This window comes from Rhinolophus ferrumequinum, chromosome 10 (genome assembly GCF_004115265.2).
Source record: "Rhinolophus ferrumequinum isolate MPI-CBG mRhiFer1 chromosome 10, mRhiFer1_v1.p, whole genome shotgun sequence".
Lineage (NCBI taxonomy): Eukaryota > Metazoa > Chordata > Mammalia > Chiroptera > Rhinolophidae > Rhinolophus > Rhinolophus ferrumequinum.
This window is the reverse complement of record NC_046293.1, coordinates 35,334,171-35,353,459: the sequence shown is the minus strand read 5'-3', so window position 1 is coordinate 35,353,459 and position 19,289 is coordinate 35,334,171. Positions and strand designations below refer to the sequence as shown.

Genomic DNA, 19,289 nt, shown 5'->3' with positions numbered 1-19,289 from the left:
TTATGCCAATACTATCAGAGTATAATAATAGTCAAAACATGAATAAGTTGCCATGATTTAAAATTTTTTGGAGACAGAAAAATACAATTATTTTTCAATCCCAATGTTTCATGTGATTCCAAAATTTGAATGAAACACATTAGATAAATATTCTGGATAATTCAATTTATAATTATAGCCAAAGTATGTAAAAATGTACAGTTTTTTTTTCCCTTTTTTCCTACTATCGTCCAGTTATAGGGTCCAGATCAAATCGTCGGTTTGCTTTAGAAAACATTTATTTAAACCCACAAATAACTACTTGGAATCATTAGTCCCAGAGTACTGCTTAATAAGAAAATTGCTCTGTGTACAGGTGTCGGTTCACAATGGCAGTAAAAGGGGAATCTGATGGTGTTGATGAAGATGGTAAACATGCTTATAGCACTTATTCTCTATTAAGCACTGAATGTGTAGATACCATTACAGTCTCTGTTTCTGTCTCTTTCTCTCTCTCTTTCTTTTTCTCTCTTTCTTCCTGTAAGGGAAGCAGGCATCATAATTTCACTTTTAAAAATTAGCAAACTGAAACTGTTGAATAACTTGCCTAAGGCCACTTGTTAGTAAAGAACAGAACCAAGATTCAAATCTAGTTCTAACTCTGAAGTTTTCTTCTCCCTGTGCTATACTACCTTTGATAAAGTAATGGAACTGATTTTTTCCTGCTACCTGCAAATGTCAGCCTTTATTCTTATTATAATTTTAGTGTTTTGTATTGAAATTTAGGTTTCCTATTGGCTTTTGTAGCTGGCATCTTTGTATCTCCAAAACCTGAAAAATATGTAGAAACTCAACTCAACTTTTTCTTTTTTCCTTTTTAGAAGATGAGCAATGAGTTGAACTTAGAGAATGTCCTGGAAATAATGAAAGGGCTGCACAGTCTTCTTATTTACAATTTATAGGTTTTTGGGTTTTTTTCAGAATAGATTCTGTTCCTTTTATCCATACTGCCACTGGATTTGGTGAAAAAATTCTTTCTGGTCACAGATGAAGGACAAGAAATTAGAAGCATTTGTGCTTTTAGATAAAAAATAACCAAAATTGTCATGCTTAACATGAATCAAAAATAATTTGAAAGACGCTCATGGTAGAAACCAGAATGTTGAATGTTTATATCACATTCCTGAGTTGCAGAAATAAGATTAGATCTTTATTAGAATAATCTCTCTGCTACCTTTGCTTGGTAAATAGTTAAACACAGAAGATGCTCAAGAAATGAAGACTGATGTTAGTATTAAGTCTTCCGAACATGTAAAATTCTTGCAGATACTGATTTTCTTGAAGAAGCACAAGGTTGTTATGAGCTCTGTCACCCACTAAACTGTTTGAGAGTTGATTATTTGAGCAGTAAGTTACTTATAAAGATGGAGATGATGAAAAGGAGAAGGAACAGGAGGACTGGCGGAGAAGGAGAAAGGAGGGAGCAAGGATGACAAATGCCTACAAATACTGTGTTGATACATTTTACTAAGAGAAAGTTATTCAATGCCCCAGGAAAGCTAATGGTAGGTATATTTAGTAATACTAATTATACAGATGAGGATACACCGGAGGTTAAATAATTTTACAAGATGTTTAAGCTTGTAAATGAAAGAGGAAGACTCTGACTACAAAGTTGTTGCTTTTAACAACGACTTTGCAAGAATTAAAAATAGTTCTACATAAAGCACTTAAAAGTTAATACCACTTATGTACCACATCAATTAGTAGTTATTATTATTATTGCTTAGCTATTTTTATCATTATACAATTATATAAAAACTTTTCATTGTGAGTTTAGAGGGAAATTTTTCTCTAATTTTAATTACAGATTTAAAAAAAGACCTCTAAATTCTTAAAAATATAAATGATTTTGCATAGTATTGGTTATTCTTATTTTTAGCCAGCTTTGTTATTAAATTTTGATGTACTTTTTATATAATCCAGTGGATATCACGTAGAATTCTGGAAGGAATCTGTATTAATTATTTTAAATAGGAAAAGCCTCAGTGGCAAAGATACGATTACATTGTGTAAAACACCAGTTAATACCAAGCATGGAGTAAAAATGAGAAGCCAAGCTCGAGGTATCAAAAAAAAAAAAAAATTCCTTCATTACTTGATATTTTTACCATTTATCTTTTCCTATTTATTGAGTTGGAAGGTCCTCATTCAGGAATTTCAGGTTTGTAGAGATTTAGGAAAAGGACTTGCAATTCTATTTCTATTTTTTTATTTCTATCACAACCACTTTGTATAAAGGCAGGCATGCAAATATGCAGCGGTGGAAATTGTATGTCTTCCTGATCTTTGAGAGATATGTCCATGTTGGCAAAGGGGGAAGCACACATTTGGATAAATTTTATGTGCACCTCAAATTTGGGTGCTAGTCTGAACTGCCAAACTTGAGAATTTTCACATTTTTAATATACCAAAGTGGGTTAAAAAAGCCTATTAGTATAAGGAGTATTTTTGAAACTGTTGACATTTGGCTACTGTTCTTTCATCCACTGTTCTGTAGTCTTGACAGAAACTTGGTTTAACTTGCAGAGAGAAAGTGAAAGACAGAGAAAGGTGTCTATATGAAATGGCCCGGAGAGAAGCAGAACTCCTGTAAGGCAACATTTAGGCATTGAGTGTGACACTGTATTAACCTTTTTAATGGATGTATGTAATAAAGTGACATGTAAATGGAGCACAAGGGGAGATATGACACTATATCTGGAAAAGGATAAAACAGTTGGTTGAATACTGGGCTATTATAGCAGTTTGCAAACCTTGGATAAACTCAGTCAGCGGTTGTATAATTGGTTATTCAATCCCGACCCTTGTTCACAGCTCAAAGCCAGGAACACTGAGACCTGTTGCCAATTTGAGTGAATATAGTGACTGTACTCGGCCGGGGCCTAACATTGGAGCCAGGCCTTTTCCTGTGGGCTGGTTTCCACCATGTCTGGGACTGGCTCAGTGACAGTGGGTCTTTTGTTGTGAAAGGCTGGCTGGTACTCCCCTCCTTTGCAAAATGTCTAACAGCTACACAAATATAAGAAAATAGGAAAAGGGACTTACTGTAGCTTTTCTTTTAGTAAGTTAATGTGGAATTATTAGTTTTCCTTTCTTTGCTTTTTTTTTTTTTTTTTTTGCTCCTTTTTTGGGAAAGTCTAAGTTAAGTAAACAAACTTAAAGAGTGATATAAAAACCCGCTTTGAGATCAGAATTGATCCTTGCTAATCTCTGTTTAGAATATACTATGTATGGAGACATTTATAGCAATTTGATTCACAAAATGGGTTTCTAAATAAGGTATTTTTACTTTTCCTCCTTTCTTCTATGAATGTTCATGAACTGAGATTGTTTTTACTCAGTATCTCCTCCATGACTGAAAGATGTAGCATGTTTATAAACCTGTTATGTATTTAACTTTATGAAACAAGCACCCCACCTTTTCTGCCCAAACATACTGGATAGAGGCCAACAGACTAACCACTTACTGTTTCTAGTCTAGTAAAATTTGAGAAATAAATCAGTGAAGATTTTGATTTGAGTGTGAGGTATAAAAAATGCCCAGTCTTCTTATAGTGCCCAATTCATAAAAGAATCTGTAACAAGCTTGTAGTATTTGCCAGTTAGGTGCTGCTTACTGATAGGGTGACAGTTCCCAGCTGCAGTCAATTATGCTTCCATTATTTCTGTTGTTAAAACATACTGAGGGATTCCAGTTCAGAGGATTTCACAAAATACACCTAAGTTCCAAAACAAAGTAAAGAGTATGTTAAAAAAGAAAACACCTAGTACAGGCTGAATCAAGAATTTTTTTTCTAAGCATATTTATAATCTCTTTGCCACCCCTCTCCCCTCCCTGATTCCACCTCACACACCCAGCATTTATAAAATCACACACACAACACAGAGTGTTTGATTTAATGCAGGGTTGCAATTCAATCAAGAGACTGCTGAGGTCATATAATATAAATGGCTACAGTCCTTCTTGGCTCAGTTATAGCCTTGATCATTCAGGGCTTTGTTTTTGTTAATTGAGTAGCCTCCTGCTGGGAGGAGCTCCTAAATATTTTGGACTATATGTCACTAAAAAGAATTTGGAGACTAGGAGGTAGGAGGGGTAGAGGGGAGGGAGGAGGTAAGTTTCACCAGCAACGGATAATGGAAAAGAAAAGAGGTTGTTCTGAAACCATGACAGGACAAAGGAAAAAGAAGCAAATTGTTTTTGAATAGAAAATTAATCATTGAAAAGGGACTGGCTATTATTGTGAGGCAAACATAAAAATAGAGGGAGCATTTAACTTGAAATATATGAGAAAAAGCACTATAGAAACTCCAACAGAGGCCTTTAATGGAAAATACACCCGGCCATCTCATTATAAGTACATCCCTGGGAGCCAAGTGTTATGAGCATTAGTAAGAAGGTGGTATTAAAAAAAAATTGATTATAATCAAGCTTAGTGTAGTTGAGGCTTAATAAAAGTATTGTACGGAGGTAGTGAGTATCATGGCATAATAGAGACCTCTTAGTATTGGATTGTTCATAAGTATTGTATTTCATGATGTTGATCTGTGGAAGCCTTTACTTCCTGATGGGAAAATAGGAACTTGTTTTGGTAATGAGAAGATCACAGAATTGTAGGCCAGTTCCTATTAACCCCAGAAAATATAATTCAACATATATCTTATCCTTTTAATCTCCCAAATATTTTTCTGGTTTATATTATAATACAATACTGTATATAACAAACAGATGTCCCCCCTAGGTCACAGTTTGTAATTTAGAGAATTGTAGGTGTCCAACTGGAGAGCCTAGAGCTGCTGGTGAAGAATGAATGCTTGAGATGCCTCATTAATTTAATGTAGGTAAGAGGCTGGTGGGCTTAAAGGATTTGGTGGTAGCCCCATAGAGAACTACCTAAATGTAATTCAAATAGTGTGGAATCAACTTTTTTTTACTATTATTTTTTCCCCACCATGCTGTGAACCCTCACTGATCATTATTTTTTAGGCACTTTATATGTCACAACAAAAATAGAAAGGCTGAAATATGTATGAAAACAAGAGTTTCAATTAAACTCATATCAAGTATCTTTTAAAGGTGTTGGTTTTTAGTTTTTATACAGCTTCATTTGGCACAGAACTCTTCACAGGTTTTGAGAGTTGGCTTTGCTGCTTTGTAATTTTGAGGGTGCTGCACTATAAGCTTGGAACAATTTGCTGAGAAGAAAAGAGAGAGAAATAAATAAGTCAGGTTTTACATCTAAAATTATGGCCTAAAAAAAATAAATTGACACCTACTGTATAATAGGAAAACCTGTTAGATTATGTATCTACTTTAATGTAATTTATAAAGTTTGGAAATATTTTTATAAAGTATTTAATCCTCTCATTAAACAAAGTAATTTCTCTCTTGTTCTTTGGTAGCTGCCATAGAACAATGTTTTTCCTTTCTCTCTTGAGAAATGGAACTCTTTTTTTAATTTTTAACTTGATAAGCATATATTTAAAGTAGATAATACACCTTTTAATATTCAGCCCTGTTAAGTAATAAAGATCAATTTTGCTGACTACAAATTTATTGCAATGACTTACAAATTTAGTTTACCAAATGTCTTGCAATAAATTATTTGCCTTCTGCAAATAAGATTATAGGCAGCTACCATATTTGAAATGATTTATTTGGAATGCTTGTAATTTAACTAGATTCAACTCCTGTTATTAGAATATTTTAATTTATAAGAATGATTAAATATGTTTCTAGTTTATCATAATTATTAACAATGTTTTATCTGAATCTTCTTCCTAGAAGAATTATGAGATTTTTGCAAATAGTTGAGATGAGTGAAGCCTTTATGAAACCTTCAGTATTCATCTCAGTTTTCACTTTGGGTGGGAGAACTAATGTCCTATAATAGAGATGTTGTGAAGCTTAAACATAGTCTGCACTTTTTGTGAGAACTGAGATAGCACGTTCTGGGGTGTTTTCATATCCCTCAGGGAAAATTTTTAGAGGTATAAACATTTTTGAATTTCTAGCATGTGGAACACAGTGCTTTGTGGCTTTTGAAAGACCATTCCCAAGTTTGTAAAAGCTTGCTCTCTGACCCCCAGGTCAGAAAATTGGGTGGTCTGTCATGTTGGATTCATCCATCCTTTGGGATGAAATACTGACCTATATCTTAATTTTTTAGCTGCTAATATTGCACTGTATTCCAGCAAAATGCCTAGACTGTTTTAAATAGTCCGTTTTTATCTTTTAAAAAAGTTTCATTCTTTTAAATCAGTGACTCTTTAAGAAAGCATGGATGGGATACATATTATAGTATAGCGAACATCCCTTGAGCCCTTCCCACCCCACCCACTTTTTCTGCTCAGATACATTTCTAATGAGATGAGTTCAAATTATATATACATATTATATATTAACTATGCCAAATATATGTATATGTTAAAGAAAAATTTGTGTGGTATATATCATTTGTTACGTATATGAGAGTGAAATTGTTCAATAATTACTTCTGGAAAGCTAAGCACAGGAGAAAGAAAAAATGTTCAACAGATCTCTGTCTCTTCCGCTTTTCCTTTTCTCTCTGGATATTTATTTCTCCTTTCAAATGTGGATGTATCACATTTTCCCCTCAGTTATTAGATTCGAGACATGATTCTATAGATGTTACTGGTTGATGTTTTCAAGAATATAGAAAGAATAAGCAGTCAGACTGCTGCTATGCTGTATGTTAATTATATGCAAGGTGTAGATTATTTTATTTTCTACCATTAACACCCTTCCTAAAATTAGTAATTTGTTGTCCTGACAGTCCTTTAAATGAATAATGAGGGTATTATTACCACTCATCCTTCTCTGATTTTACCACATTACTTGTGACATTATTTCACCCCTTTTCTCTGAGCCTACCCCACCTCAGTGCTCATCCATTCAAAGAGGATGTCCTTATTGTTTGGGTTAGCATCAGATTTCACTTGTTCATCTCAGGACTTTCTCTTTTCTGGTTGCCACTTACATAAACAAATGTACCTCTCTGATGTGTGTGGTACATTAAATTGAAGAATATACATGTATTTCTAACATGATTCATGATCCCTTACGTAAGATTTTTAAACAAAATTTTTGATCTCAGTGCTCCAGTAGTAATGCTTCATATTTCCCCTTTTCAATCAATAAAATATATTTGAGCTCCTGGTAGTTCATGCTTGCATTTTACCACGACTTTTTAAACAATTTGCCATGCTACGTATATATCATTGAGTTGTAAAGTAGAAACGGTATTGGAAAATACTTGAATTCTTTAGTGCTGAAATTTTCACTAAAGTGACACTGTGATGTCAGCAAAGTGTTATTACCTTTCTAAGAATTCAGTCAGTTCTACTTTAAGTCTTACTCACTTGAAAAAAGTTTTCAACTCAGATTTCTGAAGACTTAACTGATCGTTTTTATGTATATATTTATATCCTGAGTCAGTGTTTACTCATCAAAAAATTACTTCAGGTCTTGAAAAAGTGCAGATAACCAAGATATCAAGAGCCAGACTCTCCAGTGGCCCCAGAAATATGCATTTTAAAGAATCTTCTCTATGACATTGAACTCTTGGTAGACTAGTTAGTGTCCACTTTACTTTTACTCTTGTTAATATGCATTGTGCCTGGAAAAGTCTCTTTTAATTTAACTTTACATTGTTAGCATGATTTAACTCATATTATTTTTCTAATTATGGATAACAAACATAATAAATTGGTCCCACTTTGAAAATTGTTGCTGAGTAGAAGTTTTTTTATAATAGGTTTGATTGATAAACAGAAGACTATTTTTGAACTCTCTATAGCAATATATAATAGTAGGATTTAGAAAAAAAATCTATCAGTATATTTATTTGCTATTCATTAATATAATAATTCAAGTAAAGCATTGTTCTCTTTACTTTTACTTCAACAAATGAAACAATAGGAAAGCAACTCAATACCATAGTAGCAATTTGAGTCAAAAGTTTAGTGTCTGGTCACTGTCAGTCTGTACATCTTCCCCAGGAGATAGTGAGTCTCTTGAGGTGCAGAGGCCATGTTTTAGTGCCTATCACAGTAATGGCTTAAATGGATAATTGTTAGATAAATGAATGAATAGATGAAGTATGATGCCTCCCAATCTTGTGTGTATGTGCGCGCACGAATGTGTGTGAATTGTGCAAAATAAAGAAAATGGCAGTATTCAATATGACATATGTGTCTTTTAAGTAGACTGATAGTTCTAATAGTACATTTCACCACTAAAAGCAAAGATAATATTAGGTTGGTGCAAAAGTAATTGCCGTTTTTGCAATTGCTTTTAACCTTTTAAACCGCAATTACTTTTGCACCAACCTATAGTTTCATACATTCATTCAATTCAGAAATTAAATGAATATATCAATAGAGTATACATGCCCGATTTGACACCCACTGCCTTTAACGTTGAGATTTGTAAGTCTCTGGTGATACAGGAAAAGTGAAAACCAAACTATACTTTTCACTTTTTCTGTTTATCCAGACTTTTTTCTTTTTTGTTTGCTTCTTTTAAAATCTATTTTCACTTGTTCTTTCTTAAATGAAATTGCTTCATAAAGAGAACTCTTGCAGGTTCATTTTTCTGCTTTTCTGCATTTTGGGGGGCGTCCCATCATATCATAGCTAAAGCATGACTACAGGTTTCATTGTTGACTAGATTGTGTCTAAGCTTGTGAATATTAAATGCCATTTTGCCAGTAAAACTATTGTATTTTCTCATCTAAACTTATTCTAAAAATTACACAATCCAAAATCCATGAAAGGTTATGAGAAACCAAATATAACAAGTTGTTAAGGCAGATGGACTACTTTGGTTGAGAAGGGTATGTGCAAATTTAGATATATAATTTTAAGCAAATCGGGATATTTTTCTTAATTTTAAAATCTGATGCTATGTATTGAACATAAAAATATAATTTGAATTATAAGTAGCTTTTCAGCTCAACTGTTCAACTACCTGCATATCACAACCTCTGATTTATCATATGAATCATGTCAGTTTTTATTGTTCATATCTTTTCAGGCATCTGGCAAGCTGAGATTGCGATTTGTTTTCACATATGTTGTGATAGAGACGATTCAGGATGTGTAGTGGTTTAGCATCAGGCTGTATGTGCTTTAATTCTCACTTCCAGTGGTAAAACATTCTGTCATATTTTTAAAGTACTGGAATTCTTATTCTAATGTATGTTAAGTAGTTTTCTATTTCTATGCATTTTGTATCTCCTGTATCATCTCTACCACCCACTTTCACAATTTTAAACAACAAAATTGTGCAAATATGATCATTAATTTTTGTTTTCAGCATGGTCTAGATATCTAATTGAATGGATGATTATGCGAATACACTTTTCTTATAGTAGGATAATTGCTCCATTTATAATTCAAATACATATTTAGGTAATTTTTACTTAAATATGTCAATAGGCACATATTAATATAATTTGCTTAGAACTATATACACTGTCATCTTTACTAAGCTATAATATGTTTAAGGTAAGCTATCTTAAATTTTCCCTGTTTGCTTATATTTTTGTCTTGTGAAATTACGACTTTTTAAAAAAAGTCCCTGATTCTGATATACATTTTGCTATAATTTAATTCTTAAGGCTTGTCTTCTATTTTTCTTTCTTGCTCTATTTCACATATGCACAGTTGAGAAAATACTATTTCAAATAAAATATATGGAAAATAACAGATTTGTTACAATTGGTTTCTGAGAAATTTGATTTTTTGATTGGATGAAATAGTAAGAATCATCATGAAAATCTTTTATGAGAAATATTTTAACGTTTATATGTTGACTGTTATTGCTACATCATGAACTCTTCCTCCCAATTTTCTTTCTATCGAATTTCCTTTGCTTTTGTATTCTATCCTTCTTGCCTTAGTGACCCTTTTGCTTCCTTCTACTCTCCACTCTCACCCCTCTCATTGTAACTAATGACAAGAACTTAATTCACATTTCCCCACCCACACTTGACTGACATCATAAATTATTCGGATACAAATGGACTGTATTCATTAGCTGTGCACTTTACAGAAGTACTGCATCCTCCCATTTTTATTAAAAGTTAAAATGTTTTTGCTGTCTTGGGGGTTGGGGTAGGTTAGCCACGATAGAGGACAGGGCTACAGTGCTAATAAATAAAAATAATAACTATTAACATTGGCTGAGTGACCCTGGGATAAGAGCACTATAAAGCTATTTGTTGTTCCCTCTCACTTGTCAACAGCACTGGCTTAAAAGCTTTTGCCATTGTTAAGGACCTAATAGAACCTTTGGAAAGTTAGAAAGACAACTGTCAAAAAAAAAAAAAAAACGGGCAAAGATTACTCGAGTATTTTTGTATGTCTGTGCTATTTTGGGATAATTCATACTTTTACCTAATGGAAGTGATGACTGTCTTTGTCCCTCATGCTACTTACTACATCTCTTTCTGTATCATCTTTATTGGCATGAACCAACTGAAAAATTCATAAGAATGTTAGATAACCAGTGAAACTAAGGCTTGTGGGTCATTGTTATAAAGATGTGTAGAGATACAACTATTATTACCTTTTGATAAGGCTTTGATTTCTGGGAAATTTTAGTGATGGGCAAAGTAAAGCGCGCACGTGTGTGTGTGTGTGTGTGTGTGTGTGTGTAAAATTTGATTTTTGAAGTAGTTTTCTTGGTTTGTTGTATACTAATTTGTAGTTGTAATGTTAATCAGCATTTTTGAGTTTTATTGTGTGCATGGCACTGTTTTAAGCATTTTAGATAAATTAGCTCATTTAATTATTTTGACAATCTGATGAGATAAGTGCAGTTATTATTCTCTTTACAGATGAGTAAATTGAAGCATAGAGAGGTTAAATTTCTTGCCAAAGGTTGCAAAACTAGTAAGTAATGGAGTCAGGTTGTATGATGTTAAACTGTTGTTTTTTTAGTATTTAGTAGCAAAACATGAGAGATTTTGTACATGAGAAATAACTCTGCAACTAATTTTGGAAATGCTGTTCTCAAATTACTTATGTCATATTTACTGGGATCTAATATTTCAAACAAGAATAAACCAAAGTGTTGTAGTCTATGCAAATACATGCACTTGTTTTCCAAGTGTTGTAGTGGACAAAACTGGAAGAGTTTTACAAGTTTATCTTTTCATGGAAATTTTTGTGTAAATAGTATACAGCAATCTTGTGAGGAGTAATCCCAAAGTTACTCAAAGTTATTGATATGTAGCAATTATATCATATTTATTATGGCATATTTAATCATGTGGTAAATAATATTCCTCTAAAATGTGGTATAAGATTGGGTGCAATTGAATAGGTATGTTAATAGTTTCATCTTATGCAAAAAGAAAATTTAAGCCTTTGAGTAATGATTTAGTTGTTGCAATATTCTAAAAACGTATTTCTTATTAAAAATTTCAGAACTTGAGTCAGCAGGCCAAATAACGTTTTCTTTTTCTTTTTTCTTTTTTTCTTTTTCTGGCACTACTAAAAGTAAAGTACTTCTAGAGTTTAATTCACATCAGGATAATTACATATAAAAAGAGGCTTATTGAAATTCTAATGCTTTGGAATTTCACAAGTGTTTCTGTTGTGTGTTGTGGTATGTGTTATTTTTTAACATTTCCTAGAAGAACTTGACATTTCCAGTGGCAGACTAGCTGTAGTGCTTGGCTAATGGGACTTTTACAAGGCCTTCTGGTCTTCATTGAACAAATAACTTTCCAGATATGTAAAAGGTTTTACACTACTTCCATTGCATTATTTAATATTTGCCTCAAAATGTTGTCTAGAAATGCAGCTACTGTCAACATGAATTGAACTCTTACTGATAATGTGATTTCCAGATTTTGCTCAATCTTCTCCTCACAAATAATCTTATGATCAGTTATTTAATAATTAAATAGCAACATATTGAATTGTAGTTAGCCTTTTGAAGAAAAATATATTTGGCTAAGTGCACCAACTTGCATCTATTCTTTAGTTTTATGGGGCCATCAAGTGAAAGCTTCTAAGGGGAGTATGTTGCCTTAACGTTACCAAATGCTAACAAGGATTAGCCGCTCAGACTCCTATCCTATAACTATTGTCTAAAACTATATGAGGTGAATAAAACTGGGCTAACATTTCATTTTGGATAAATTTGACTCTTTATTAAAAGAACTTGTGTATGATTGAAAAGAACACTGAACTAGGAGTTAGGCTTCAAGCCCTGCCATTATCATTAATTAGATTTGTGATTTTAGACAAGTTTTCACCTTAATTTACAATTCTCGGTCTATAAAATGAATAGTTTGATCTAAACCCGCTATTACCAAATGGTATTGAGCAAAACAGTCATCTCCCAACACTAGTTTCCTGGTCAAATATTTAAATAATACTATGTAATCCATAACTCACTTAAAGGTTGACATCTTGTTAGCACATAAAAAGATCTAAGTCTTGTTGAAAAGAAGTGTAAATTTGTTTAATGTTAATTAGATTTACATGATAATAGAATGCTTATTTTGTTCATTTTACTTTTAATTTAAGTGACCGAACAATTTATGTTCCACTTATGTTCAATATATATTTTAAGTAAATTACTTTTGTGAAATGCTCATCTAAATGATACTTAAAAATCCTTCCAGGTTTAAAATTCTGATTCTATTGTGACACGAAATCTATATATGTTTTTACTTCTTGATTTCGAAGAAGGTATTGGTAGATTTTGAAGTTTACCTATAGTGTTGTTCCTTTCAAAAGATAACTCCCATTCCTAAATGCACACCCTATCACATGTCAGGAATAACAAAGCTTAGTCTAAGCTACAAAATTAAAATATAAACAGTGGTAGATTTGGTATGACCTAACTCCTGGGACTTTGTTTAAAAAGTCAAATATTATACATACATATTTTTTGCTTGTTTGAGTTTTCAATGAGCTCTGCCACTGCAGCTCAAGGGAGATTAAGGAGGAAAACCTATATAAACACAAAGCAAAAACCTGAGCGTGTGTGTAAAGCTACTGCACTGGAGCGAATGTGGTTTAATTCTTGGCACCGGCAGCTTGTTGGAGAATTACAATATGTTGGCATGAGTCTCTAGGTCTCATTGTTCCAGATGAGGGAGTCAGTCTTCAGAGTGTTTGGCACTGAAGGGAAAAAGGAGTGAGAGTTATAGGGAGTGAACAGGCCCTAAAGAGGCAGGATGCTATTGTAACAATGGCTGGCACAGTTGGGGGGGCCATTCGCTGGTGGGGATTGCTATAGTCATTGATGTGAAGAAGCATATGTGAGCAAAAGAGGCAAGGGTGAGAAGGGAAAAGCAAGCAAATACATCGAAAGGGTCCAGTAGGCAAAAGGGACGAAAGTAATCCAGTTAGAAGCATCTTACTATTAATGTGCTGATAGGGATATCTTTCATATCTCTCCAACTTATCTTATAGCTTATTTCTTAACATTTATTTTATTTTTCTCTTTTTAAGTATATACATATTTGCCTTTCCCTTAACGAGACAGGTCCTTGAATTAAGAGGACCTGGTTTTGTAGTCCATCTCTTCTACTTTCTGCTCAGGTAATGCTGGGAAAAGCATCCTACCCTTAATTTTCTCATACGCAAAATGGACATAATATATACCATTGACAACATTTTTATTTGTATATGATAGCATTCTGGAAATAAAATACTATGCAAATAATAATTGCTATCGTTATGCCTCACATTTATTTTTAATATAGGGAGCCCTAGTTTTTATTTTCACATTATCTATAATATTCCAATGCTAGGGAGAAGAAAATCTTTGGAGAATCTTTAAAAGTTTTTAAATTAAAACTATGAGGTATCTTAACATGAAAATAATGAATATTTCAGAATTGGAACATTTGGAAATAATTCTGAACATAAACATAACTCATTCATAAAATAAAATACAGTTCGACATGTATTTAAAAAACACATTACATTTTAGAAAGTGGAATATTTAATCGACAACTACTATATCTACTCAGTAGGCACTGAAGCAGCACTTACATATTAAATTTTTCAAATTGTGTCAAATTTTACTTTACTCATATTCACACATTAATAAACAGGTATATTGTAGATACTGGGATTTTGGCATTTGGTCTTTTACATTTCTAATCATGAATATTCTATTGAATCTTCACCATTTTCAGAGAAATTCAATCATTGGTACATGTTCATCCATTGTGCTCATTATCGTGAGCTCATTTCTTGCCACTTCTTCATGAATTACCAACGGAAACAAATTGAAAAAGTTATAGTTGGTAGAATACCAGATGTGGATTTGTCTAAAGCCCTTTGTTTTACAGTAATTCAGATAGGGAGGTGACGTGCATGAAATGATTTACTTTTGGTCCCTCTGAGTTAGCCAATGTGAAAGTCTTGGTGAGATCACAGAATACCACTATATGAATACCTTTTCATTTCATTGTATATGTTTGCCAAATGATCATAGGTTTTCCTTCAATTGTCTGGAATTCTAAAGTGCAAAGTCATATTGTGGGGCTACATCCTGAACATAATGAGCACTGTAAGACATTTGGGCTTTTAATCCCACCATGCTGCTCATAGGTACATGTCCCCTGGGGGAATTCAGTTTACCCTCTCAAGTTTTAACTTCATCCATCCAATGGAGTTAATAATATTGCGACCAAGAAAACTTTCCCCTTACTCCTTTAGTTCTTCTGGTTGTTTGAATAATTTGGATGACATAGAGGTGAATAACAGGAGAAAATAAAAATTTAATATGTATGCATGGGAATTCACATAAGCAAGAAAATCTCAAAGACAGTGAGATGAAATGAGGTATATATGTCATTTTGGGCTAAGGAGGAGGAAGTAAGCGACTCACAGGTAGATGAGAAAGAGCAAACGTTCTATAAACAAATTCTTGCAGGGCGACCCGGTAACAATGGGACACAAAAGGGCATCTAGCTAACAGATTTTTTGCTTGGATCCTTCCAGTCTTCCACAGTTAGGTCATGTGTTCTAAGGTGAATATATTAAAGTTCCCTTCCGGAAGCAGGTTTTTCTATGTGAATCTCTTTAGGCAGGTAGGGAGGAGATTAAAAAAAAGAAAGAAAGAAAGATAGTAAACTTCTTGAATTTGTTGGGATTTAATTGTTTACGACTGGAAATAATCTGCTTGCCAGGGTGGCCCACTGTGGGGACATGCACTTCTAACCCCCACAGTAACAGTTTTCCCTACTATCCACCATAATTTTGAAGATGAAATGAAATATGTGTGTACTAGAACGAACATAGATGTTGGGATTCAGTAGGTTGAACTAACTCCATATTGGGCAAGTAACGATAGTTCCCCAAACTTTGGTTTCTTAAATGGTGAGAAAACAAACAAACAGAAAAGAACAGATGTACCAAAATTTAATTCAGAAGATTATTGTGAGAAGTTTAAGATACCACTTGGAAAGGACCTGGTACAGCGCCTAGGGTTTAGTACTCAAAATAGTAGTTCTTCTCATTATTTCCTTGTCGACAAGGGTGTTTGGAATTTTTAAGAAAAGAACAACAACAACAACAAAAACTTAATTCAGGACTCAACACTACCCATTACATTTTGTGAAACATCGGATAAATCCTTGTCTTCTTTGTTAAAATTGTATAATGGATATAATAATACAAACTGAGTCTTCAGGTGTTTGCTATGATTAAATGAGAGACTACAGGTAAAAACATCTAGCATAAACCTGGTACATAGGCTGCTCAGTAAATGTGTACTGAATCTGAACTTAAAGCCTATACCTCATCCAAATTGCAGATATTAATGTCTACATTCATCCACAGACAAGGCAACCCCAAGTTAGATACCTTTCCGATTTTACATGTTTCAAATTACTTGGTCTTAAAGAAGTGATTCATTTTTTTTGTAGTCTGTGTTAAAAGCCAGGTACTTGAAAAAAGTGGCTCTGTATTTGAGCCTTATATCTTTATGCAAGTTAATAAAGAGGCCGGGAATGTTCTGCAGGTTTCAGAAATCTGGTGGCTGTTTCTTTAACTCTGCAACTTAGACAGAAGACTTCTGTTTCTTTACGAGCACACTACAGTGAATATTTTGTCTAGCTGCAGGGGAAAAGCTTTGTCATGGACTTTGCAGACAATAGCCTTAAAAGCAAAATGGTCTGCTTTTGGTGCTGGGAGGTTCAGGGGCCTATTGTTAGTGCACAATGGATTTCTATTGCTGCATTCCTGCTTTGCAAAGGTTTGTTAGCTTTTAATGACTGACAGTTCTCTATTGCAAATACCATATTGGCTGTGCCCTGTTTACATGCTTCTCAAGAATTTTTGTAGAGTGCTAGAAAAAAGAAACAGTAGTGTTTGTTTGACCTACCCTGATAAGGTTTAAAAAATAATTTCACTCATGAAATGTTTACTAGGAATGTAGAAACATTGGAAATCCTTGCAGAAGTATTTAAAGTTACCTTTAAAGCCTCTATAAACAGAAATATTGATTATAGTATAAGAATATATTTGATCCATTTTATTATTCACAGAATTGTCATCACCATTTTTAAAACAATACAGTATAAAAATAGGGATAATTTAAGAAAAATAAATTATTTAGGCTCCTTTTTCCTAAAATGTGAAAAAAATGGAGATACATATTTTGTTACCATGGAAAAAAATACATTTCACACATTCCATAGGCAAATGTGTGCACAGTAGTTGTGTGTGTGTGTGTGTGGGTGTGTGTGTGGGTGTGTGTGTGTGTTTGCACCACAGATACAGACTATGTAAAGCAGTCATTGTTCATAGTTTTTTTTTTCCACTATTTTATTTTCCACAACTTTTTGACATGTGAAAACAAAGCATTCCATATTGTTACAGCTATTCCAAGGAAAATTTCACCTTCACTTTATTGAAACACTCTACACCAGCTTTGTGACTCTGATACTGGTAGCTGATGGCTGTAAAATCGAGACCTAAGAAAAATAGGTAGCATTAGCTAAAGATGAGGATGCAGATGCCTTAAAATGCATTTTATGTGGGGAAAATTAACCAGTTTCTAATAATCTTATGGTCTCTAGGCCAGACGGTCCCTTTGATAAGTTAACATGTACTCCCTTTATGCTCCTAGTAGGGGGTAGACAAATGTCTGAACAAACACAAATACACATAAACGTCAATGTGGAGAATGGCAGTGTATGTCTTAGATCCAGATAATAAGTGTGGGTATTGTTATTTCGATGGAGCATACTGGGACACTTATCTTTTAGTGCACTCCGTTTTCTAACTGAATGCAATGCTAATCGTAGTATTGAAAGCCATTGCAATTGTACACCCATCTAAATGCTGACAAGAATATACAATTACATTGTTTGGAACCCAGTTTACTGTTTGGGAGTTTTAGTAGCATTTACATTTACTTATACATTAAAATCCAAACACAAGAGGAGAGGGCAAAACCATGGGATCTATAGAAACAAATATCAGAGCATAACTTTGCTCTCTAAAATATGTGTACCCTGTCCCAATACAGGGCATTTAAAAATAGTGTGATACAAATCGGAAATAAGAAAATAATAGGTTTCCATGATAGACATTGCTCCCTAAATCTAGATTTTTACAATCTTTGTAAAGCTTCTTTCGTACCTACTTTTTTTTTTTTTCAAATATTCGCCGTACTGGCAAATCTTGACACAGTGTGCTTACCACCACACAATGTTAAACACATATTATAAAGTAGATGTAATTGTAAACACACAGAGGGATATAATTACATGTAGCAGATTTAAGAGCTAATTCTTTGCCTTTTTTACTCTGCATTTTATCAACATAATTATTTTTTGACTGCAGACTAACACCCTGAAATTGACAAGCATCCATTATAGCAGGAATTTATTCACCAAATTGAAAAACAATGAACTGCAGGTTTATATGTACCCATTGTCATAAAGAATTAGAACGGCTTTGTTCCACAAGAGGAAAAAGCTAATGATTTTGAAACAGCAGGTGACAAAACACATTCTTTTTTCCTCCCCTGTTATCAGTTTGTTGATGAAGTCATTATGAACTGGGGCAGGGATAGGGATGGCCTTATTTTTAGCAGATAGACTTTTAATGAGCTCCATTGTAAAGATAGTCATGTTGATTTGCTTTCATTTTTTTTTCTTTATTTAGAAACCCCCAGTATTGAAAAGCTACTCTCAAAGGACTGGAAAGACAAGCTTCTTGCAATGGGATCAGGGAATTTTGGTGAAATAAAAGGTAATATGTTTGCAATTATTTTGATCAAAAATGTACCAAAATGAAGTTAATATTTAAGAATATGAATGGCAATAAAGTCCTTCTGTCCCCACCACCTTTTGCTTCGTGAGTTCTCTGTCTTTGGTGTTTCTTCTTTCTAGCTTGAAAGTGGATGTATCAGGGTTCTTATTTTTTCTATTTGTGCCTTATGGGATAAGGGGTATGTTGTTTTAATAGAATAACCCCACTATATCTTTAATAGGCTTTGGTTTTCATTATTTTAAAAAAAAATTAAATGATTTACTTTATAAGTAGGAATGTATCTATGGCAGGATTAAAAACTGCATATTATGAGATAATTTTATATATTATGCATATTAGAAATATGCATGTACATAATCTGTATTTAAAACCAAAAATGATGAATGGCAAAAGCTTACTAAAAACTTGCTTTGCAGAAGAAGGACATTTCTGTTTTGTTTTGTGTTTTCTTGAGTCAGAAAATATATACAAGTAAGAGAAAACTTCTCTATGGACTTCAGATAATAGTAAATATTCATATCTTAATAAACTTTTACTAGTAACAAGAGAAGATTTAATTTCTCATATAAAAATATAACCAAATAATCATTTCAAATTAATTTAAAAGTGTATTTTCTCAGAGCATAGTAGGCAATCTATGGTTTTCTATTTGTTGCCAATAGATCACTTTTGATTCTGAATTCAAAAGGATTATTTTTTAGAAAAACATACTTATTCATCAATATTGAAATATTTAGTTACATATTACCTTGCTTATTTTGTGGTAGAGGCTGAATACCTAAAATATCACCAGATTTATATTAATATACCGGTACATGTAGAAATGTGTGTATAAATTACTTATGTGTGTATGTGCATGTGTTCTCCCAATGAGAGAGGCAATTGTCACTACATCAGAGCATTTGGGAGAAAGCCTAAGCGTAGATTGGTCTTTTCAAATGTTTGGCCTACATGACACTAAC

At 33.2% G+C, this 19,289-nt stretch overlaps 1 protein-coding gene across 3 annotated transcripts in view; it reads left to right on the top strand.

Moving 5' to 3' along the window:
• SOX5 (SRY-box transcription factor 5) overlaps nucleotides 1-19,289 on the top strand; it is a 478,480-nt gene that overhangs the window by 251,462 nt on the left and 207,729 nt on the right. For all 3 annotated transcript variants that reach the window (XM_033118758.1, XM_033118759.1, XM_033118757.1), the window contains one exon: nucleotides 18,220-18,306. In XM_033118758.1, coding sequence (XP_032974649.1) covers nucleotides 18,220-18,306 — 87 coding nt within the window. The remainder of the gene's footprint in view (nucleotides 1-18,219; nucleotides 18,307-19,289) is intronic.